General features: G+C 32.8%; 1 protein-coding gene across 2 annotated transcripts; it reads left to right on the top strand.

The window, feature by feature from the left end:
- Positions 1–7731: 7731 nt before the first annotated feature.
- Positions 7732–24460, top strand: LOC142640535 (putative LRR receptor-like serine/threonine-protein kinase At1g07650). Of its 2 annotated transcripts, XM_075814669.1 has the most exons (24): positions 7732–7982; positions 8441–8618; positions 13663–13734; positions 13915–13983; positions 14086–14157; positions 14596–14667; positions 14774–14845; positions 15215–15286; positions 15363–15434; positions 15516–15587; positions 15675–15746; positions 16666–16737; positions 16836–16901; positions 17179–17244; positions 17330–17368; positions 17511–17569; positions 18478–18860; positions 18956–19151; positions 19684–19830; positions 21457–21575; positions 22193–22403; positions 22709–22949; positions 23261–23411; positions 23937–24460. In XM_075814669.1, exons 1-24 carry the CDS (start codon positions 7865–7867, stop codon positions 24345–24347), a joined length of 3102 nt encoding a protein of 1033 aa, XP_075670784.1. In that variant the 5' UTR covers positions 7732–7864; the 3' UTR covers positions 24348–24460. The 2 variants fall into 2 exon arrangements, with proteins under 2 accessions (XP_075670784.1, XP_075670782.1); XM_075814667.1 differs by having other exon boundaries at positions 15363–15587.
- Positions 24461–25765: the final 1305 nt, after the last annotated feature.

Below are 25765 nucleotides of genomic sequence, written 5' to 3'. Positions count from 1 at the left end.
CTCCATTCGAAGCTCTTTATGGCACTGCTCCACCTTGGCTGTTGGACTATATCCCAGGTACTACTCAAGTGGCTGCTATTGATTCTATGCTTCAATCTAGACAGCATATTATGTCCTTGCTCAAGCAAAATTTGGTTGAGGCTCAAGCAAGGATGAAGCAGCAGAGTGATTTGCATAGAACTGAGAGGGAATTTCAAGTTGGGGACTGGGTGTACTTAAGACTTCAGCCTTACAAGCAGCAATCTGTGGCTTATAAGGCCTCCCATAAACTATCTCCTAGGTTCTTTGGTCCTTTTCAAATTATCCAGAGGGTGGGTAAAGTTGCCTATAGGTTGGATCTTCCTACTGGCTCTTGCATTCACCCGGTATTCCATGTTTCATGTTTGAAGGTTAAATTAGGCCACAAGTCTGTCCCTTTATCCCTTTTACCTTCTGTCACTTCCTAAAGAGTTCTTACCCTTGAACCTGTGGCCATTCTGCAGACTAGGACACTTCAGTTGCGCAGGAGGACTATCACTCAACTATTGATCCAATGGCAAGGTTGTTCCTCTGAAGATGCAACTTGGGAGGATCTCTTGACACTTTAGCAACAATTTCCCCATCTTGTGGGCAAGATGTTTTAATGGGGGGGGGAAGTTGTTAGGAACCCGAGCACCATAAGTACTATGCACCTGAGTTGTACATGATTGCACATGATTGTATACATTGATGAATGAATTGTATTGTATGGTATGTTAGTTTGTTAGTTGATGAGCAGGCATATGAGCTAGCAAGTTAGTTAGTTAGTTTAGTCTATTTAGGCTATTAGTTTTGGAGGGAAAACAACGAATTGTTGATGTATATAACTCTGTGAGTACATTGGGAAGCAATCAAGTAAAATCACTCAATTGCTCTCTTCCTTATCTCTAATTTCCCTCTCTAATCTTCCTTCTCTTCACTCTTCTTGATTTTTGGAGGTCAGTTACCCTTGAAGTAGCTACTTTTCTTCCTTAACAGTCCTTGATCAACCAAGAACTTAACATTTGTCATATATATTTTCCTTTCAATCACTTCAATAATATATGCTTTCATTATAATCCTTCTATCCATCTTCATCCAAACTATGCCGTTAAACGCCATTAGTTTCCAATAGCAAAACCACTCCACCGTTTTAATGGAGTCAATGGGACTATCATATGGACGAAAGGGCCAACTTAAAAACAAAAGTTAGTTAAATATGATTGAAGTGAAAAAAAAAAAAATTAAATGACATATATGAATATAAAAACAAATTAATTATAAATGTTTTAATTTGTAATTTAGCCCAAAACATTTAAAACGATTAGTTTTTTTTTTTTTTTTTGAGTAAGTAGCCCAAAACATTTAAAACGATTAGTTTTAGTTTTAAGCCAATTTTGCTCTAAAGAAAATGAAATCGTGAATTTTAGAAATTGGACAGTCTTCTCATTCTGCTTTTTGACCCAATTCCTTGGATTGCAAGTGAAAGTTGCCGACAATAATGGACTTGCCATTACATTGATTTGGATATATCCTACTAATCTCATTCATAGTAGGACCCATTTACACTGTTACCATTACTATTTATCCATACTTGCCAGCCAACTAGGTCCAAATTAATTTGAGAATCATTTGAGGCTTGGAATAAATAAAAACATGGTACTTTTTTTTCAGAAAAATAAAAGAACTAAAATGAGTTGATTTTTCTCAAAAATATAGCTCGTTTAATAATGAAACGAAAAATATTAAGATCACAACATAACAAATAACACAATTTTTATCACAACTCGCTGCATAAATAAATTGTGACGGACATTTTTAGTAGCGAAAAGAAGTCACAAAGAAAAATGCGGAGATCTTTGATTATAAATCTGTGGAGTAACTAAGCAGATCGTGACTGAGTAGGAAAGAACAACAGTGCATGAGATCAATAAATATGACAGTTCGAGTGATGGCTCAACTGGTCAAGATAAATGGCCATGACATCTTGAATTATCTTTGCCAATGTTCGGTTTCCCATTGCAGCTCTGTCCCTGTGATTTTGATTTAAGAATTTTTTTTTTTTTTAGAAAATTGATTTAAGAAATTAAGTAGCCAATATCCAACTCATCCAACCTCTTATATTATATCTTCTCCAAAAAAAAAAAAAAAAACACTTCTTATTTTATAAATTTTTCTAAGTGAAGAAACTGAAAATTTTGACTGAGAAGAGCTCAAATAATGCATCCAACCAAAATTTTCAACTCTGCCTCTTGCCTATCTACCCAGAAAATTAATAATATTATTGAGATCAAAGCTCATTTTACAATTGGAGGGGAATAATAAAATATATCCCCAGGTTTAATACTTTTAAAAATATAATTTTCTTTTTCTCTTCCATCAATTAAGATTTTTTTAAAAAAATAAAAAGAATCAAATAATCGATTACGAATTTTAATAAACGTGGCTTAAAAAAAAAACTGAAATTTTAATTCTTACTTATAACTTATAAGTGATATCATCATTCCCTCGTGATGTATAATAGTTGACTGCACCTAATATCAGACAAATTATCTCAAACACCAAGAAGACTAGCGTACGTACGTAACATCTAACAAGAATCGAACAATCGAAAATGATGTCATGCTTACCTGCAGGATGATTTACGCCTCCTTGGGCCAATGAAATTGGAAGAGAGAGTTTGTTAGTACAAAAATTTGACAAAAAGTTTCATATATACTGATGTGGCATATTGATTGTTTTTTTTTTAAATTTTTTATTTGAGATAAAATTTTATTGTAATATAATTTAAGTATAACAGTGTATATATATATATATATATATATATATATATACACGGAGCTTTCTTTTAAAAATTTAAACTCTGGTCTTTGCTCTCACTCTCACTCCTATAAGAACTTATATCTGTGAAGTAATTATCACATTTAAATACTAATAAGATCTTGTCAACTCAACTATTATGAAAATTTTTGTGTATGTAATATATATTACTAAATTTGCAATTTAGGTGCATCGCTATGACCTAAAACTTTCATGATTTACCTATGAACTAATAATTAATAATTTGCACAATTTTTGAACTTATAAGATGAATCTAAAATCTTTTATTCTTGAATGCAGAACTAGGATTCAAGTCGTCTCTACAATTATTTGAGCAGTTGTTTTATTTTTTTCTCCAAAGTGTTGTTGTTGTTACTTTTTCTTTTTCTTTTTTATAATTCAAAAATTTCAATCTTTCATTCATCAAAGCAAACCAGTACAGCTCGTTGCAAATATTACCTAAAGTGGGAAAAAAAAGAAGATAAATTTTATACAATAACCTTTTGTCCCAAGATAATGTTTAAATTTAAAATAATTCAATTACTGTAAATATGAGAGAAAATTTCTTGGACAAGACCTTTATATCTACAACTCCAATACAGCCGATTGTCAATGTTGAAAAAAATGTAATAGGTCCATGTTGAAGTGGTAGACAACTACTCACATTGAACCACATCAAAATTGTGATACAAACGTTATTGTCATAGAAATATTTTAAACATAATAATTATTTTAAAATGTCCTCTATTTTATTTTTATATTTGAGGTGACACACTTTTTTAATAATATTTTTAACACCCTATAAGGAAACTATAAAGGATAAAAAAAATTGTAAAATAAAAATGAGTGTATATTTTAAAACGTTTTGAAAAATAAACATTTTAAAAATAAAGAATTCTAATAAGGGTTTGTTTTGTGAAGAGCATTTGTGTTTTTATTTCAAAAAAAAAATCTGAAAATAATTTTCATCAAATTAGGTTGGAAAACTGTTTTAGAGAACTCATAATAGAAAAATGTGTATTTGGCACAATTTTTTTTTGAACGGTTTTTTAAGAACTAAAAATACAAAATTTTTGTTTGGGACCATGTCTTAGTAGCGAGGATGAAGTGGTTTTTTCTAACCCCACCCATCTGCCAATCTAACAATCCTTGATCTACAAGCAACAATCTAAAATAGAAAGCATGCCCACATAGTGTACATATATAGGGATGACAATTTTTCCCCGCCCCTCCCCGCTTTGCCCCGCACAGGTTGTCCCCGCCCCGCAAAGGTGGTGGGGTGGGGATGGGGCAAGATTTTAGCCCCGTACCACGGGGCGGGGTGGGAATGGATTAAGACTTTTTAGACCCACCCCGCCCCGCCCCTCCCCGTCCCCGTCCCCGCCCCCACCTCACCCCGCGTTGCTAAGTGTTATAATTGTAAATTTTTTATACTCTAAAACCCTACTATATTAAACAAACATATCAATATTAGCTTATTTTATTCCACCTAATGTGGTTCTCTGCCTTTATTTTGTTATGTATTATACTATGAGATTTTTTTATTTTTTATTTATGATTGTCTTGTTATACAATTGGATATATTATTCAATTTTTTTCTAAAAATTGATTTGATTTGATGGGATAAATTTAGTTGTAATTTCAACTATATTTTTATTAATGAAATAAGTTTCATTAAAAAAATTATACTAGTTGTAGGGAAAATTAATAAAAAGTAGAGTTTTACGGGGTGGGGCGAGGCTTCGCGGGGCCCCAAAGGGCGAGGATGGGGTAAGAAAGTTTTCCCCGTCATGTGGGGTAGGGCGAGGATGAGGTAAGACAAAACCTTGCAGGGCAGGGACGAATACCCCATCTTTCGGCCCTGCCCCGCCCCATTGCCATCCCTATACAGATATACACCAGTGGTGGTGGTGCTGTTAAGCACCACTTCTAGCAATGGCGGTGACAAGCCTTACAAAGCTCAACACAGAGAGAGAGAGAGAGAGAGAGAGAGAGAGAGAGAGAGAGAGAGAGAGAGAGAGAGAGAGAGAGAGAGAGAGAGAGAGAGAGAGAGAGAGAGAGAGAGCCTCAGTGGATGCTAGCATAAGCATGAAGGACCGATGGTGGGGATTTTGGGTCTTAAGGTTTGTTTGGTTGGAAGAGTATAAAACTGAGAAGGTAGAAAATAGGGGAGAAGATGGAAAAGTGAGAAAATAGAAATATTTTTATTTTCTCTTATGTTGTTTGGTTAAAGGGATGAAAAAGTGAAGGGATAAAAAACTTATTTGTTTGTTTGAGAAGAAAAATGAGAGGATAGAAAGTGTAGCTTGTATGAATTTACTATTATGCCCTTATTACATAATATATAAGAAATATATATATATATATATATATATATATATATATATTATAGAAGCATATAAGAAATAGTTTTTTTGATAAAATATACATAAAATAATTTGACACATTATAAAAGTGTTACAACACCATTTTTACTTTATTTTAATTTTTTCTCTATCTATATATTGGACAATGGACAAGCTTGAAAAAAAAAGACATTTTTTTTTTGTTGAGAATCTAGACCTAGGGGCCAATTAAAATTCAAAAAGAAGAAACAAACAAAGCATCCCTTGTAACAAGGGGGGCTAGAACGTCAGGGATTGAGCCCAGCCATACCTATAGCTCGTTACCTGATTTAGAACGTCTAGCAAGAAAATGTGCAACAGAGTTACTTACACACTTAACATGGGTAAACATACAAACCTGAAATTCAGAAGCTAAAACAAGAGAATCTTGTAAAACATGTCCATACTCAGGCTAGCGCAACTCTCTAGCCAGCATAGCTTTTATCATTTGCTCTGCATCTCCTTCAAACATAGTATCCATTAAATTCAGCTCCTTTGCAAAGCTCAGAGCCCTTCGGCATGCTAAGGCTTCAACTATAGCTGCTACACAAAACTATCATTTTCTCTTCATTTTTTTCCATCCTCTCTAAAATCCACCCAACCAATTGTTTGGAGGTGAAATAAGGTGAATGGAAAACTTTGGAGAGAAAATGGGAATGAAAACGTTTTGGAGTGTGTTTGGTTGGGTGGGGAGGAAAGAAAATAAATAGTGGGGCTCAAGTGTTTTCTCCCCGAGCCCATCAAAAAGTTTTCTTCTTAAAATAGAGAGAAAACTAAAAGGAGAAAATTAGATTGTTTAATGGACAAAAATGCCCTTGTTCACATGGGCTTTGTCTGTACATTGCTCTTCTTCATTTTTTTTTTCTTCCTCCTAGACGTCGCCTTTATTATTTTTCCTAGACGTTGCCTCCTCCTCCTCCTCCTCTTCCCCCTTCTCTTCTTCTTCTTCTTCTTCTTCTTCTTCTTCTTCTTCTTCCCTTATTGCCTTTTCATTCTTTTTTCTTTTGATTTAAGTGTACTTCGCTCATATTCTTTTTTCTTTTTTTTCTTTTGCTTTCTTGTGTTTTTTTTTTTTGGTTGTTTGTCACTTTTTTTTTGTTTTAATTGGGCACCATTTTTAACAAAGGGTACATGAGTAAATTTATACAAACTTACTTTTTTCATCCCTCTACTTTTTCACTCTCTACCAAACAAAAAGGAAGGAAATTAAAATTTTTTTTGTCCGCCCACTTTTCCATCCTCTTACTATTTTCTATCCTCCTATTTTTCCATCCTTCCAACCAAACGGACCTTTAGGGTCTGTTCGGTTGGAGGAGTGGAAAAATGAGTGGATGAAAAATTGTGGGAGAATGAAAAAGTGAAAGGATGAAAAATATTTAGTTTTCCCTTTTGTGTGTCCGGTTGGAGGGGTGGAAAAGTGGGAGGGTGAAAAATGTAATTTATATAAATTAACTATTATACCCTTGTTACATAATATGTAAGAAATATATTTATTTGTACTCGTTACATAATATGTAAGAAATATATTTATTTGTACTCATTACATAATATAAAATGTTCAAGTAATGTTAAAAAAAAAAAAAGAACGTTCAGTAACATTAAAAAAAAAAAAGCATTCAGTAACGTTGAAGAAGAAGAAGAAGAAAAAAACAAGTAACGTTGAAGAAAAAAAAAAAGATTAGAAGCATTAGGTGGGATGGGGGGTTTTTTAGTAAAAGCCCCCATCCCAATGTTTTCTCTCCACAGTTTTCCTCCCAATTTGGGAGGAAAATATTTGTGGGCCCAGGAGGAAAATTTTCCTCCCGATTTTTCATCATTCCTTTGTTTTCTCTCCAAACTAACAGTGAAAAATGTTTATTTTCCTTCCTTTGTTTTTCACTCTAACTATTTTCACTCCAAACGAACGGGGCCTTAGGATTTCAGATGAGAGGGAAAGAGAGAGAGAGTCATTAATAAAATTTATTTTTGTTTGTGTTGTCATGTCAGATTTGGGTGAGGTCTATATTTTTCAAAATATTTATCATAATGTCATTGAAAACTGTTTTTAGAGTTATTGATCAGAATGTTAACCACACTAATATATCTTGTAAAATATATTTACAATACTTTTACCAAGCACATGATTAGTGGGATCTATCATTTCTAACATTTAAAAGTTAAAACTAGAATTTTTTTTTTGAGATAAGAAATTAAAAAAAAAAAAAAAAACTCTCTTACCAAACAACCCTCATTTATGTGCATTATGATTTACCTTCCCATCAAATTTCTAAGTCAAGTGTCCTTAATGAGTCCTATAATTTCATTGGTATATCCTCCTAATTAAAAAATCAATGCTGTCCCAACTAAAAGGGGATCGGAAATTCTAGATCATACGAAACTTTTGTATTCCGACTAAAATTGCCAAAAATAGAATCTCAAATAGTTGTGCTAAAAAAAATCTCAAAATAGTTGGTCCAAAGTTTCCACACGCATCTTTTTGCAATAGACAAATAATGATGCACAAAGAGATAGACAAACAAGATACATATAACAAAGTCCCACGGTATGAATCTGTCCCAAGTTCCCAACTCCAAACTCTCTCTCTCTCTCTCTCTCTCTCAGCTTCTAAATAACTGAGTTGAGACTACTGTTAACCTGGAGCTTCGGCACAATTCTAAAACCAAATGGGAGCAGATTTTACGTTTATAAAGTTACTTCTTACATATGTTATCTTCACCACTACGTTGTTTTACTTTGCAACCCTTGGATTAGCAGCCACTGCTAAGCTTCATAGTGATGAAGGTACTACTCTCCAACTATATATAAAGTTTGTGATTCCTTTTGTTATTCGTGAATCAGCTCAGTTTCAACTATGGTAAACAGATGCATTGGCTTCAATCAACTCTGGGTCCCAACTAATGAATATCAATTAAAAGTCCATGATTGAAAGTTCAGAGTTCTTTAATCTATACATCATCTTGTTTTGTCTCAAAAACATTGTTGATTGAGAGATTCAAAGTTCTTAAATCTATACATCAATGTTTTATTTATTTATTTTTATTTGTAAACCATTAAGCATTTGCTATGTTTCAAAAAGATTGTTGCTTATCTTAATTGCCCATATAGTTATTTCAATAAAGACCCAAGATTCAAATGTGAGTGCTCTTTTTTTTTTCTTTGGGTCTGTATATTTTCTCAGAAAGCAAACAGGTGATTTGATATTTGTATTGGGTTTTGATAATATATGTTAAATGGTGCAGTGGAGGTATTGAAAGAGATAGGGAAGAAACTAGGGAAGAAAGATTGGGATTTTGGGGTAGATCCTTGCAGTGGAGAAGGAGGGAATTGGAGAGTATTGGATGGAAGGAAAGGCTTTGAGAACAATGTGACATGTGACTGCACCTTCAACCACAATTCCTCTTGCCATGTTGTGAGCATGTACTCCTCTCCTCTCTATTCCTTTTTCCTCATTCAATTTGTTCTCTCTGCTAATGTTTTTCTCTAACATGATTTTGGCACACAAGTTGTGGAGGAATTATATTTGTCATTATTTTGATAATATATAATAGAATTTATTAATGGAAGATAAAAATAAGGCTAATTAGCTAGAAATTATTATATCTTTTAATTTTGACATGTTTTTAATATATTTTCAATTTAGTCCTCATGTCTATACTCTATAGTAAAGCAACTCAAAAGGCTGAAAACAAATAAAAGTTAAAAAAAAAAAAAAATCAAGGGCCCGAATTAATAATAGGTGAACATTATAGAATTTATAAGTTATCGTAAATTATATTAGTTTATACATATTCTCTTTTAGAAGAGAGACAGAGAGTAGTGTGCGAGTGGGCCCACTTACAGCCAAAAAATAAATAAATAAAAAAATAAAAAAAAAGAAGGCAAGTGTTGCGTTGAGACGTTGACTGGAGACTGCAGCGTGTGAAGCGCGTGGTCAACTTTTCTATGGTGGGTTTTTATTTTATTTTATTTTTATTTTAAAAAACAAAACAAAAACAAAACCTTATCTTCTGGTTGTATTTGTATAAAGTAATGGCCAATGGGTAAGGGAAAATCCACTTAGTTATATACTGTGTTTTACATACACTGATACACATTATACTATGCTGTTATAACTTGAAAATATGAGTTAAAAACACATTGTGCTGTTGTAACTTGAAAACGTGACTTAAGACATACTATTAGGGCGTTTGGATCCGCGTTTCTGCGTCCACGTCTGCTTTTTGCTTTTTTTTTTTTTTTTAACCCAGCCGCATGTATGGACTTTTCAGTTATGAACAGTGCATAAATGTACTGTTCATGAGTCCCACAAATTTTACTTTTCAGCAACTTTTTCATTAAAAATAGGTCCCACAGCATTATTCACACATTTAAAAATTATTTTGCTACAGTGTTTTCAGTTTTCAATTTTTAATTTTAGCAAAATAAGTTCTATCCAAACGGATCCTACGTAAAATCATGTTTTCAGTAATAAAACACACGCGTGAATAACAAACACAGCCCATTATAGGTAGTGGGTTTTATTTACGTGACAAGTTACAAACTAATCTCCAAAAGCCAGAGTTCAAGAAATCGGGTTTGGGCCTACACCCCATGCCAGCTTGAATCCGGATGATTTTGGATAGGGTTGTCAGGTTTGGTCGTGTTTGTAATTGATTGTGCATGTAAAGGTCTCATTCTCACTCACTTTCACCTCTACTAGTACTGTACAACAGTACAAGAGTAATGTTTGACATCTTTTGAAATGGCAAGCTGGTAATGGACTTTGAGGCTATTATTGACATTATCTTTTATTTATTATTATTAATTTATTACCATAGCAAGTGTTGAATTTGCTATTATTATTATTATTATTTGTGCCTAGACTTTCTTGAGTAGAATAAAATGGAAAAATGTTAGAATGACAACGAAGTTTACAATTTTTGTCATAAGACGCCACATGGCAAGTTGTAAATGGTGGATAAAAGTGGCAAGTCTATGTGGTAAGTTACGGAAAAAGTTGTGAACTTTGTTGTGATCTTAAGATTGTTCGTAAATGATTCTAGAAAAAAAAAATTGCTCGTAAACATGGTCTTAGATTTTTTCTTGCTTGTGTCAGTTGCGTGCACTAGTTACATGGGATTTGATCTTATTATTTTATTTTTGAAGTTAAATTTCCATTAAGTGGGTTTATGGGTTTGGCTAAATTCCTAGCATTAGTGTCTTCATAATGATGAAGCAGTACTGGATCAATTTTGCCCACCCACTCACATGGGTGTTCATACAAGTGAGAGTGAGAGAAGCATTTCCCATGAACTCTGGGATTTATAGTTAACTAGGAAGTTGCCCGCGCGATGCGCGGATAATGCTATATAAGCTTTTACGTTAAATGATTTTGAAAAATGTAGTACATATATTATAACACAAATGGTGAATATTTTCATTGCTAAAATTACCTACAATTGCTTCTAAAAAAAAAAAAAAAAACACCTACAATTATAGCTGAAACTTCAGACCAAGTAGGCATATTTTGTTCCCTACCATCATTTGATCATGAACCCAATTAGCTACAAGGATATGTTGTACATATCACACTCGTTGAATCTATCGCTTTTCATATGAAATTTCTAACCAAGGCATTGATCTCATCAAGCATCCTCAATAATATTTTAACTATATATAGTAGTGTCAAGGTCATATAGTGAGTCATGTCTAGGCAAAGCAGTTAGCCCATTATCAATCTCTTTGGCGTCTTCTCAAAAAAAAAAAAAAAAAACTCTTTAGGTGTGCAAAACGGGGTTTTTCTCCAATTATCAAAAGTAACGACCCAATTTTGTGGTGGTTTTGGACATTTGATTGAAAGATGTAAGGACTTCGTCCTTCATTAGGGCATTGACACTCTCATAGAATTCATTGAAACATGGAGTTGAGCCTCCTTATATTAACCTTATAATGTTAATTTAGGATGTTTTAAGTATCAGCAATTCTGATTTGAATAAATATAATTAAATATAATTATCCTAAAACCTAGTCCAAAAACTTGTTCTTAACCCACAATCCATCTTCAATACACGTATGACAATAAACTAATTACCGAGTATTTATAGGAAAGCAAAAGTACAAATACAATATTTAGAAAGTTCATGTTTGATTTATGATAAAAAGAAGTGGCAAAGTGCCGGTCAAAGACCAAAAGAGTTTGTATTTCAAACAATTGGCAGATTTTGTTATATACCTTTCTATAAAATTCATGCTTATAGTATTGTTGAAATAAATAACAATCACACTAATAAGAATAAAAATAAAAATTGAAAGAATTGACTTGTAATTAATATATATATATATACATATATTCTTAAATGTTTTGAATTATTCTAATGTCACTCACACATACACAATCAAAATGTTGCAAAATGAGCATCACTTAAGATAAATTTCATTGCTATAGAATTCTCCTGTCTTGTTTTTTTTATTTTGTTTTGGTTTAGTGACAAAATTGTCAAGTTAAGCAAACCATAAAAACTATAGAAAAGAAAGCAAAACCAAAATAGCTTTTATATGAAGAAATTTACAATGTTACTTCTAGCATAGACCATATTTATTGTGTATTGCTACAATTTACAATATGAACACATAAAAAATAGTTTGATGCTCCTGCATTAATAGTTGCCTATAGCAAAACATTCAGCTATTTTATCAAACAATTTGCGTGCATATAAATTAAAGGCAATTGCGTCCAAACCAAAATTACAAAGTAAAATTAAAGATATCAAAGTAATAAAGTAAAAATTTAAGAGACTGACAGAGAAAGGGTTGTTTTTAGAGATTATATACCCACCTTTTAGAGAAAGAATTACCTCATGATTCAATTTGGGATCTAAAGCATAGCTCTGAGAAGAAGATATAATGGTTGAAGCAAATTGGTATCAATGGAGCTAGAAAGGGTAGAGGTATCTAATGGGATTTCAGTTATTGTCCAGAGAACTATTACATTAATTTATTTTCCTTAGTGTCCAGCAAGCTCTAAGGGCTACATATAATATATATATATATATATATATATATATATATTGATTTAAAAATAATTATATTAGTGTGCATCACATTTAAAGGGGAACTAAAGAGTTAAGAAAGAGAAATAGGTGAATTTGATTTTGCTAAACAATAAGTAATGTGCATCTTTTCAATTTCTAAAAGGATGTTGGAATTTATTTTTCAAGTGAAGGTGATTTGGGAACGTTAAATGCAATAATTGGTCTAATAGAGCTCAAATAGAGCGCCACATGGCAGGACCCATGCTCTCCCGCATGAAGTCTCTGCTTTTATATATATATTGATTTTGTACAAAAGTATATAGCCAGCCCTACATAAAATCTCACACCACATCATGGTATTCATGAATGAATGTAAACCTCTTTTTGTTACCGCTATAAAACTTTTTCAATTCTCAATAAAACTTTTTCCAAAAATAGTATATTATTATGTGCCTTTAAGGCACACGTTAGTAAAATCCTGTGTTCAATTACACAACATTTACATGCTAAAGTTTGGTTTTGTTCTGCAGTATGGCATATTGTACAATATATTGATCTGAACATTTTTATCATGACCATATAGGGTATTTTCTGGCTACCATATGCTTGAAAAATTTTTCATGCGAGGTTGTAGATGGGAATTAAAAATTCTGTTGACACATGAACTCCAACAATCATGGGTTTGACTCGTACATGGAAGCTTTTTATATTAGAGACCTATGTAGTTCTCTAAATTTGCAAAAATGGTGTGATACATGATGGGACACTCTTAAACAACCCTAGTTCTCTGATTACACACACAGAATTTGGTGAGAAAAATGCAGATTCTGGTTAAAGCTCATCTAAATTTACTAAAAGGATCTATCAAATAAAGTTTAACAGTCGTCAATTAATGTAATAAAAATCCTTCAGTCCTATAAAATATTCATGTTGCGTCTTCTTTTTCGTTTGCTTTATGTGTTTTGGTTTGTATGACATGAGAGTTTGGGTAAACTTTTCCATTCTGAAAGTTTTCTCTGTTTTATGTGCTAATTATGTAGGAAGTAGATCAGTTTTTCTGCAGTTATTATGATAGATTTAGCCACACTTTGATTATTATGATCTGCCACAATTTTTTCCCCTGTTTGGATCAGCAGGCCTAGTAGTAGCTCTTGTTCTGATATGGAAGCTACTTTGATGTTGTTGACACTGGAACCATGGGCTGGCTTATGTCTTTTCTTTTTCTTTCTTCGGACAACTTTTTGCAATACTCAATATATGTTGCAATAGTATTTACTGAACCATATGCCATATAGATCCACTATTTTTTGCTCCTCTATAACAAAATTCGAGTACCTATAATTCAAAGAGATTTTTAACTATGAATCAGCTGTACTATATGGATTCTAAATTTAAAATAGTTCATTTGATATGAGTGCCATGTTCAACTAATTTACTTTAGAGATATGCAGAGCTTTGAAGACACAAAATCTGTCAGGCACTGTTCCACCAGAGTTTTCCAAGCTCCCCCACCTCAAATTTTTGTAAGGAAAAAACCAGAATTATTCTATAATGTAAACTAAATAGTCATTTCAGCCATTTTTGTTATTGGCAAGTTATGCATTTGATGAGTCTTGACCTCATCCTCTCCTTGGTTTTATAAGAGGAAGATGTGTTATTTGAGCTAGAGCTGTTTGGCTAATGTTCCACTTTCTTTTATTCAGGGATCTCTCTCGAAACTACTTTACTGGTTCTATACCTTCCCAATGGGCTACCATGCGCTTGGTCGAGATGTAAGCGCCCTCTTATACTCGTCACTCCATTGGACAATTACTACTCAATTTTTTCAATTTGTACAACTTGAAGTTATATGCTTTTGTTTATTGAATATACAGCTCTTTTATGGGGAACAGCTTGTCAGGTCCCTTCCCAAAAGTTCTCACCAACATCACCACTCTCAGAAACCTGTATGTTGGTCATTCAATTTTCATATTCATAATCGATATATGTTACAATTGGATAAGTTGATGCTGGTCTTCAGGCCATATTTGCATCATGTCACCAAAAAAAAAAAAAAGCAAACCTGTTCGTGTTTAAATCAATTTGAATAGTAGCCTGTCCAATCCATTTATTGAGGCTAAATGTGAAAGAATCCATCAACTTATTTCTATCAAAAGAGAATTAATGAAATATTTCTAAAATTTTAGTGTATCATATCTGGATTTTTGGTGCTGAATCCAAATTAAAACACGACATGTGTAAAATTGAATTATATATGGTGATTCTAAATTTCTAATCCATGGGAGCTTGGCATGTATAGGTTAAACATTACCAGATTTATAATTGGCCATAAGCCAGCTTTAGATGCTTTGTCTAAAGTAAATAGTAATTTATGTGTTTTACAGGAGTATCGAAGGAAACAGATTTTCAGGACCCATTCCACCAGAGATAGGAAAGTTGATCCATTTACGAAAACTGTAAATCTTTCTCTCACATTCTCACTTACATTAATCATCAAAACGGACCATTACTGAGAATTATGTTGTAATATTTTTTATGTTATTTTTATCCTCTTTTTTTTAGAATGCTATGCTCGAATGCTTTCACAGGAGAGCTGCCAGTTGCACTTGCCAAGTTGACCAAATTGATTGATATGTGAGTTAACACCTATATTCTTATTGAAATGATCAGTTAACTGACCAAAATATATAGAACTTTATGTTATTAAATTCATGATATCTTTTCAAGCCCAGAGTTAAAAAATTCAGACTGGACTTGACAGCTGAGCCATTTATATTATAACAGCTCTCTTTAGTGCTGCAATGGAAGCTTTTCAGGATTCCCAGAAATACAAATAACACATTATAATTATAATATTTTACTTGATATATCCTCCTTCTGATACTGTATGATTAATTCATAATATACAATGTTATTTGAAGTTTTAATTTCTTTGTATTAAATGTGTTTGATATATTGATGTTTCCCAGAGTGACTCAAACTTTGTTTCTATACTACATTCAGGAGGGTAAGTGACAATAATTTCTCTGGAAAGATACCTGATTTCATCAGTAATTGGACAAAGATTGAAAAACTGTAAGCTTCTTGCATCTTTGTTACTGCATTCATAGTCTATGCTCTATTGATCGCAGAATTTTACTCTATGTTACAGGCATATGGAGGGTTGCTTGCTTAAGGGGCCAATACCTTCGAGCATTTCTGCTTTAACAAGCTTAAGTGATCTGTATGCAATTATACTACTTTATCGTTTAATTCCTTCCAAGAAAATAGTATATAGTGATAGTTTGTGTACTGTGATATTTAGGAGGATAACTGACCTACAAGATAGAGGGTCTACATTCCCGCCATTGACTAATTTGAAATCCATGAAGACGCTGTGAGTTGAATTTCTACTTACCTTGTTTTCTTCTTCTGATACTCTAAAATTATGGTGCTTTTTAGTGACGACAATGTCGTAATGCAGGATACTGAGGAATTGCCTAATTTATGGAGAGATCCCAGAGTATATTGGAGATATGACAAAACTTAAAAACCTGTAAGTAGATCAGCAAATGACTCTGATGAGCTTTGAAGAACCCCGTGTTCCTCTTTGAAAACCCTAGTCTGTTAACACTCCATGGAATTTAACTTTATATGATGTTTGGAGAAAGTTGATTGTGGAAATGGTTGTGGATAATCTGCATTATCATGATCCTTGCAAATCAAAATAAATAGGCAATGAGTTTATACCACTCTGAGGAAAGCTGGAAATAAGCTTGTTCATCTCACACTATTCAGATTTTTCAAATTTCAGCAAGAAGCACCTACGTAAAAGTTCCAGGGACAGAGGAGAAATTTGAGAATATAGGTTTTGAGAAGTTTTATGTAAATACAACTTATTTATGATGACTTGCATACGGTGCCTGATTTTTCTTCTGAATTATGGAGTATTTCATTGTAGACTAAAGATTCTAAGTGCTTTTGGTAGAATATCAGAACCTCATTGATATTCTGGTTATATCTCTCAGGCAATTTCTCATATCTCTAGATATTAAAAATTTTGCTATTCTGATGAAGTGGAGAAGTAAAAGTTTAACAAATTTTCTGGCAAACCCCAAACAAGAGTTAAATAGTGTTACTTTCCTCTTATGATATTTAGAATCTGACATAGGATGAATTCTGCTATGATTCTCAGGAAACTTCTATGACAGAAGGTCCTCATATTTTCTTCCACTGGTTAAGTTTGTGCAACTGCATGATCGTGGTTAACATCCAATGATTCATTCTTCTAGACTTCTTTAGACATCAATATAAATATAGTCAAAAGCTGCATATACATACATGTATGAATATAAACAATATACTTAATATGATACTTTGTTTTGCTTTAAACATTGGCATTTTTAATTTGAGTAGGTATTGATTTTGATTCCCTTGTGGTAGAAATTAATATCCATTTTGCTTTATTTACACAGTGACCTCAGCTTTAATGAATTGACTGGTAAAATTCCAAAATCATTCATCCAACTTCAACAAGTAGATTTCATGTAAGCGGATGTCCCATAGTTTTATTTTTATTTTTTATCTTTGCACATTGTCATTCACATTATCATTAAGGTGTGAATGTTGTGTTGTTTTGTACTAGTTATTTGACAGGGAACAATCTCACTGGAACTATACCAGGATGGGTCTTAGGAAGAAACAAGTATATGTATGTAATTCCTTGATACTTATCTTTACCCTTCCATCTTCTTTTTGAATGCGTTCAATAGCAACAAGGATAGTACCATTTTGATAATTGCTTGGTTCCACTTAGAGTCGATTGCATTTGGATTACAATTTTCCTTTTGAACTTTGGTCCTCTGATTCTGACACGCAGTTTTCATACATTGGGAAAATAAAAAAGTAGCCAGAGCATTTGTGGAAGCCATTTTAGTTTATGTGAAAAATAGGTTACTATTTTATTCTGCTGATTTTTGGTATTACAGGGATGTTTCTTACAATAACTTCACTTGGGAAAGCTCAAGTCCAACAGAATGCCTTCATGGGAATGTGTGAGTGTTATTTAAGTTATATTTCTAATTAATCAACAGCATTCAAGAGAATGACAACAAACAACCATTTGATACAATTTTGCAGAAACTTAGTGGAGAGCTACTCCTCATCAGCAGATAAATCGTATGATTTCTGTTCCTGTATGATATAATCTCATATTAACCATAAGAATTTGTCAATGCCTGTGGTCTGTGAATTATATCTTCAATCTTTGACACGTTTGTCTTCATATAATAACCTCAACCACCTTTGCCATCTGTTGCAGAAGTAAAATTCATCCATGCCTAAAAAGGAATTTCCCATGTCCTTCTATAAAAAATCGAGGTAAGTTTATCAATCCAGGTGTTTTTTCTTTTCAGCAGTTGATTGTGATAAACATTTATCTTTCTGGATTCTCAACTGAATAATATGAATTTAATGAATAAAACACACAAACACCCCTTCCACTCTTTCCAGAAAAAAAGAAAAATAATTGTAGGTATCTTCCTTTGTGATTGTAATTGGGAAAAGTCCTGGTCCCTGGAAATTGTTTTTGACGCAATCAGAAATGTAAATATTAGAAGAAAATTTTACTTTATTGTTGAACCAATACTTAGTAACAATAGTCACTGTTATTAGTGAATATAATGAATGGTAATCCAGCAAGTGAAGATGAGTATGCCAGTATGGCAGTTTGCTTCGTCTCAGGCATCCTCTACTAATAGCAAGAATGTTGGAAAATAAGGATTAGGAAAAAAAAAAGTAAAAAAGAAAAGGAAAAAAAAGGAGTATTCCTTTGAAAGCTGGGACCAATATGTAATGGTGAAAGGTGCACTGCATAGTAAGAAAGAAAGAAATATATATATATATTTATATATTCATGTTATAATTTTACATAATAAATTAAAATTAAATTAAAGACTTAGAATTCATTTGTTGCATTCTGTATGGGCCCTTGCTATAAAAATTAGAATTGTTTAACAATACTTTTTTTTGTGTTATTGAAAATAGGAGTAACAATAAAGTCTGTTCTCTAGAGAGGAAAAATAAAACAAACAGAGAGTATGAGGGGGAGTCAGTTCAATTGACAACTTTAGAAACACTCATTTAATTCCACCTGAATAAAGTAGCTATTAATGCAGAATGAATATAAAGTACTATGGTGAGCCTAGCTTCAAGTGTTTATTTATAGGATGTTTGTGAAGATAACTCTTTCCAAATAATTTTTCCTGAACTTTCAAAGCTTAAAACAGGTCATTACTCATTGCACATTAATTGTGGTGGTAAGGAAGCAAATGTCCTCGGTAAGAAGTATGAAGATGACACAGAACAAAGAGCTGCTTCGATGTTTTACATGGGTCAGGGCTGGGCAATCAGCAGCACTGGGAACTTCCTGGACAATGATATTAATTCAGATATCTACATTGTAGCTAATAGTTCAGCACTCTCAAATGTCTCTAGGCTTGATTCAGAACTGTACACAACAGCACGTGCTTCTCCCCTCTCTTTGACATATTATGGACTCTGTCTTATGAATGGGAACTACACTGTTAAGCTCCACTTTGCAGAGATTATTTTCACCAGTGACAGATCATTTAACAGCCTTGGGAAACGTTTATTTGATGTTTACATCCAGGTAGAAGAACTTTACCACACACAATGACAAAGAACTTGCACTTTGTCTGTGTTGTATACAAATGAGTACTATCTTTATTTTATTTGTGCATATAGGACAAGTTGGTTCTGCAAAATTTCAATATAGAAGATGAGGCAGGTGGAGCTGGTAAGCCTCTTGTGAAGACATTTACTGTAGCTGTTACAAGTCATACATTGAAGATTCACTTTTACTGGGCTGGGAAAGGGACAACAGGCATCCCAAATAGAGGAGTGTATGGTCCTCTCGTATCAGCTATATCAGTAGATCCTAGTAAGTTAATCTAAGCTATAAATTCTTCAAGGTTCTTCTTTATCTTGTATATCCTGTCACCTAACATGAGTCTTATTCTATAATATTAAATTTTTTAGAGAGAGAGAGAGAGAGAGAGAGAGAGCTTGTTGTGAAGCACTTAAAAATGCAACTGGTTGGCTTTTATTTGGATTTTTTATTTATTGCAGTAAGGTAATCACTTATCTTGTAACAGCTCCTTGCTAAGTTGCAAATCAACGCATTTTGTTCCATTTCCCAATATGTTCATGCAAAGAAGAAAGGAAAGGGCTTGCCTACCACAGTAAATTATGTTGAATATAATAATGACCCGCTAGTTTTCTTTAATGACACAATAATTCAGCTATTTTTTTAATCAGTTTAATATTAAACTGGTATCAAATTACTTTGTAAAAAATGAATGTTCTAATGAGTTGGGATGTGCCTGTTGGGCTAGTCATTTCTGTTTACCTTTATTTACACCAACTTGTTGCTTTTTAGTTTTGTTGACTGGAGATAATTCCTCGTTTTACAGATTTCAAAACTCCTTCAGATGATAACAAAAAAAGACAGCTCATGATAGAAGTTGGGACAGCGGCTGCAGCAGCGTTTGTCATTTTTCTTGCCCTGTGGGTCATGAGGATGAAAGGCTGGCTGGGAGGCAAAGCCTCTGCAGACAAAGGTATGAACTATGAAAGGATCCTTCTTTATTGGCATCTCTTAAAACGACATTGTACACCTTTCAACCGCAATTTAGTTAAGTCTGCTTCTAATACCTTGTTTATTGGCATCTCTTAAAACAACAATGTACACCCTTCTAATACATCATTCATCACAGTTCCACAAGGAAATTACCATAGATCTATTGAACAAAAAAATCCATATCCACTTCCGATATTCCTTGTGTTCCACACACAATCTCCTTAAATCTTACAGACCAGCACAACCAGGTCAAGCATAAGACAGTCCTCATTATCATAACCATTCAAAGTCTTTAAAATTTTTTGTTTTAATGTCTCATTATATTGGAATTAGTTGCATCAAAAGATTAAATACTTTCTGTCTCTCTTTCCCGTATATATAGGTTGCCTTAAAAAGTCAATAATAATTTCAATACCATGATTTTTTGAGAAAGCTGAGATGACTTCCTTGGACACAGTTTATGTTATATATATAATTATATATTGATAAAACTTAGGTACAGTACTTTAGGTGTTGTTCCTTAGGTTCCCCTCTTAAGATTCAACTATGTGGCTATTTAACTAAGAAATATACTTTTATCCCACGAGAAAAAATCCACATGGCAATATCTTAAGAAGAGAACCTAAGAAACAGCACTTAAGTATTGTACCTAAGTCTTGCTCTAGAGAGAGAGAGAGAGAGAGAGAGATCAGCATAGTTTCAACTAGTTTATCTGCTAGAAATTCCCCTTATATTACTATTGATTCTTTTTAAAAAAGAAAATGCTGCAACTATTTGGATATCCCCTTAAATTATGCAGACCAGTACGAACTGTTTAAACACAATACAGTCCAGAATAGCCGCACAGAACCTTACAGTCTTTGAAAATACATACTTTAGTGTATCATTTTGACTGGAATTAGCTGCATTGAAAAATTAAAATCCTATTTGTATCTCTTTCCTATATTTGAAGATATTCTTAAAAAGTATTAGTTTTCATTACCACCATGTTTTGTGAAAAATCAAAATGACTTCCTTGGACATAGTTTATTTTAAATTCAAGGTAAAAGAAATTGCCAGCATATTTCTAACTTGTTAATCTTCTAGAAAGTATCCATATCTTAATGATGGTCTTCAAAGTTAAAATTTTCTTTTTCTTTTTTTTTTTACTAAAAAAATCTTCAAATACTTGGATATCTCCTAAAATCTTACAGAACAGCACAACCTGGTCCAGCGAAAGACAATCCACAGTAACAAAACCGTATCTAGTCTTTAAAAATCCATATTTTAATGTATCATTTTGGCTGGAATTGGCTGCATTGAACAATTAAAATCCTATTTATATCTTTCCTGCATTTGAAGATGCTCTTAAAAGTTTGCAACAATTTTCATTACCATGATTTTTTAATAAAAGTGAGATGACTTCCTTGGAAACAGTTTCAGTTAAACTCCAAAAACATTTTGTCAGCATAGTTTTAACTGTATCTGCTAGAAAGTTTCCATATTCCACATATGTTCTTTTGCTGCAATAATCAACACAATTAGGATACATAATTAACAAAAGAATATAAAAGACATAGTTTTCAGTATCTCTCTCTATTGACATTCAATAGCACATTCTTGGCAGAACTTAGAGGTATAGATCTGCAAACAGGATCATTTACATTACAACAGATCAAAGCTGCCACCAAGAACTTTGATCCTGTAAACAAACTTGGGGAAGGTGGTTTCGGTGTAGTTTACAAGGTAATTTTGTGTTTCTCTTCATCTTTTTAATTTGTTTTCCTACACGTTCTTGATGGATCATATGGTCTACTTATTAGATCCAGTCCACTGCAAGAGAGCAGATAGTACTTCCTGTAATCAATTTGATATGTGTGTGTGTGTGTGTGTGTGTGTGTGCGTCTTTGACATTATTTAAATGGAAATTTGGGAAAGCCTTTATTATTGTTTTATTCCATCTTTTTATATTTAGAACCTATGTTCAACTGTACACAAGAAGTTATGGGGGAATTTAGTTTACTTATTCCAGCATATTAATGATTGTGTTGCAACTTCAATTTTTGAAATATTTCAAAAATTTTCATCCATAAGAGCTATCCATATCTTTCAAGGAATTCAGAGGAGCTGTTTAAGATAATATATTGACTCTGATTAAATACTCATAATTTATGAACATTAAAAGTCCGGTGGAAGGGTCAAAAAGTGAGAAAAATCCTAAATGAGAAGAATGGCTTGAATTTAGGATACTCAAATGATATTATCTTTACATTTTGCTGCAGTTAATATGTAATTCGCATCTGCATTTGTGTGGTTTTCATTTGTTGATGCCAAGTATAATAGTACTCTTCTTTTTGAATTAGGGTCAATTATCAGATGGCACATTAATTGCAGTAAAACAACTCTCCTCAAAATCTAAGCAAGGAAATCGAGAATTTGTGAATGAAATCGGCATGATATCTGGAGTAAAGCATCCAAATCTAGTAAAGTTGTATGGATGTTGCGTTGAAGGGAACCAGTTATTGCTGATTTATGAGTACATGGAGAATAATTGTCTATCTCGTGCACTTTTTGGTGAGCACTTCTAACCATCTCAGACATGTAAATCACATGCACTATATCTTTTATTCGTAAAGGGCACTGAACATTTAGCCACCTTCAGAGGCTCTCAATTGGATTTGTTTCATGCATGGGGTATTACAAATTTAATTCCATTGTTCTTGAAGTATTTGTCCTTTTGTACATAATTCTATTGTAATTCTGTAGCCTACTATGTGTCCATTGTGCATGAAGTAGTCTTCTTTTAGTAAACTTATTCTTACCTATCAAAAGTAAAGGCCACTGAAAATTTGATTTTTCTTTTTATTTACTGTATACAGGGAAGGACACAACATGCAGATTGAAATTGGACTGGCCTACCAGGCAAAAAATTTGCATAGGCATAGCTAGAGGTTTGGCCTACCTCCATGAGGAATCAAGGCTAAAAATTGTGCATAGGGATATAAAGACAAGCAATGTATTGCTTGATAAGGATTTCAATGCTAAGATTTCTGATTTTGGTTTGGCAAAGCTAAATGAAGATGACAGTAGTCACATCAGTACCCGGGTTGCTGGAACAATGTAAGTTTTTCCATAAAAAATCAGCATGAACTTGTCTAAAATTAGCTAATCATGAATATTTGTTATGGAAATTATGAAAGAGGAAGAATTTGTCCTTATCATGTGACCAAACATTGCCCATTCAGGTTTTGTCCAATTGCTAGACCTAAAAGAAATTGTAGAGAATTTCTTTGACTTTATACTTCTACCTTCCAATCCCTCATTACAAGTCCCTTCAAAATCTTTGCCCTCAGAAGTAATACCATAAATATCAGTTTAATATTGAAACGCTGGTTTTATATGAAAATTCTTTGTGTTGTTTGATTATGCAGCGGTTATATGGCTCCTGAGTATGCAATGCGTGGTTACTTAACTAACAAAGCAGATGTTTATAGCTTTGGAGTTGTTGCATTAGAAATTGTCAGTGGAAAGAGCAACACAAACTATCGGCCAAAGGAAGAATTTGTTTACCTTCTAGACTGGGTATTTAAAATTGCTTCAGAATTTCTTTCTTTTTATTCTTTAGAGGTATGCTATATCCTTCCAGGTTTTTACCTGTCTAAACATTGAAACCACAATCTATGGTTGCAAATATGTCCAAATATAATGAAAATACAAAAATATAAACAATATTTCTGTTTAAGTGTTCCCTGTTTGATTTTATAGCTCATTACAAAGTAAGTCTCTGATTACCCTTAAGATAATTTATACAACAAATTATTCCCATGTTTCTCCAGAAGACTTTTGGTGATTGACAAAATTTAATTAATCACTTTTTATTTTATTTTATAAATTAACAACTTGACATAGTTCATTCTCTTTCTCTCTCTTCCACCCAAGATCAATTTTGAATTTTATTTTCATTTCATTGATACTATCTGTTTCCTTAGTTCTTGTGCTGGATATTTTTTATTCTGAAAATGCAAAAAAAAATATAATGTCCTTAGCTTTAATTAGTAACCTTTATATTTTCTTCCTAATGTTGATTTTGGGATTTTATTTTTTCAGGCCTATGTTCTGCAAGAAAGAGGCAGTCTATTGGAATTGGTTGATCCAGGCTTGGGTTCAGAATATACAACAGAGGAGGCAATGGTGATGCTAAATGTGTCTCTCTTGTGCACCAATGCATCCCCCAGTCTTAGGCCTACAATGTCCCAAGTAGTGAGCATGCTTGAAGGCCGAACTGCCGTGAAAGAACTACTTTCTGATCCGGGATTTTCAGCAGTTAATTCCAAATTGAAGACCATAAGAAATCACTTCTGGCAGAATCCAAGCAGAACCCAAAGCACGAGTATTGAAGGTCCAGATACTGATTCCACCGCTTCATATATTGAATCAGAAGAGGCTGGCCATATTTTAGGTGTCAATTCAATTGAATCTCATGAATCATCAGTAATTAATGTACAGTCTGTACCATAATGTCATCTTTTATATAGATATATAGTTGTAAAGAAACAAAGTGATTTTCTAATGACCATCTTCATCAGAATATAGGCTACTAACAATAAAAAGGATTTAATTTTTGAACAACATTTTAATTTCCATATCCAATTGAAGAGAACACTTGGTAATATTCAGGCACAAGAAGCGTACCTTTTTAAAAAAAAAATTCAATATTTGAAGGCAGGAATATGAACCTTAGATATCTTCTTATACAACATCAGTGGTTGATAACGAGTTGAACTTCAAAACTCTTGACATAGCATACTTAAACCATGACAAAACAAAAATATTTAGGATAGTGAGACAATTTTATTCTACTAAGATGATTGGTGTTATGGGTTCATGCAATTTTGTTTGCTTAAGAAATCTCAAGTGGAATTGAGCTACTTGGTTCAGAATTTCAAATAGGTACACAAGGGTACTGAATTATAAACTCTTTCACCTCCCATTTCCCCAAATCTGCATCTCTAACAATGGAAAAGTTGAATATCACTGTTTCCCACATAACCCAACAAACGTAAAACAACAAATTTAATGGATTAGTGGAGTTTAAGCGATTTCTATCTTTCTTTAAACATGCATTTATCAGGCAAAAAGTGCATAGGTAATTGGTATAACCTTTAGAGCAACCATATCAGTAGTTACAAAAATTTGCAAAATACAAAAATTGCTCAATTTTGTACGATTAATATTCATGTGCAAATGATTTTTTTATTTTTATTTTTCTCTTTCCCTTACATCTTGCTGTCTCGTCTGTCTTCTTCTCACAACAAAGAAAGAAAGAGATGGATGGGGCCATGTAGGTAGTGGTTTGTTTGATATAATAAAAATTTAAAGAAATATTATTATTTAAATAAAATAGATGATAGAATAAATAAACTGATGTGAGTATTTTGTAAAAATAAGCCTGTAAAATAGGAAAAAGTATGTTTTTCTTGCAAAATAGATAATAATTTTGCACAAATTGATGCGGTTGCTATACAGTACCAGTATACAATGGTCTACCCTCTCTTTCTTAAATCATCCAACGTTGGTAATTATTCACAAACTGCAATACACGCAAAGGATATTACTTTTTGGAGACTTTAAACTCCAAATAGTGCTCATGAAAGGATGGCATAACAAGTAGCAACTTTCAATTGACAATTCCTTTTCATCTTTCAACACATGATGTCCTCTTTTTCACCAAAACTCACCTAATTCTAGTTCCCAAGGGCCAAGATTGTGTTGTTCTAGTAAAAAAAAAAATGATCTAATAATGTATAATTAGATTAACAAAATATACATACAAATTTCAATTTTAAAAACAAAAATAATTTAATGAGACATATAATAAAATTGTATAAAATAGGCACAACCAAAAATAAAACCATACATCATAACTATTCAAACTA

The sequence above is a fragment of the Castanea sativa genome, chromosome 6 (genome assembly GCF_040712315.1).
Source record: "Castanea sativa cultivar Marrone di Chiusa Pesio chromosome 6, ASM4071231v1".
In the NCBI taxonomy this organism is placed as follows: Eukaryota; Viridiplantae; Streptophyta; class Magnoliopsida; order Fagales; family Fagaceae; genus Castanea; species Castanea sativa.
Note: the sequence above shows the minus strand (reverse complement) of the source record. Positions and strands in the feature narration are given on the sequence as shown.

What these genes read in the sequence shown, in the direction of transcription:
- LOC142640535 (XM_075814667.1), top strand. Translation starts at nt 7,865, where the DNA reads ATGGGAGCAGATTTTACGTTTATAAAGTTACTTCTTACATATGTTATC. An exon ending in TGGACAAAGATTGAAAAACT is followed by an intron (nt 15,287 to 15,362) that starts GTAAGCTTCTTG and finishes TCTATGTTACAG; the next exon opens with GCATATGGAGGGTTGCTTGC. An exon ending in TCCTTCTATAAAAAATCGAG is followed by an intron (nt 17,570 to 18,477) that starts GTAAGTTTATCA and finishes AGCTTAAAACAG; the next exon opens with GTCATTACTCATTGCACATT.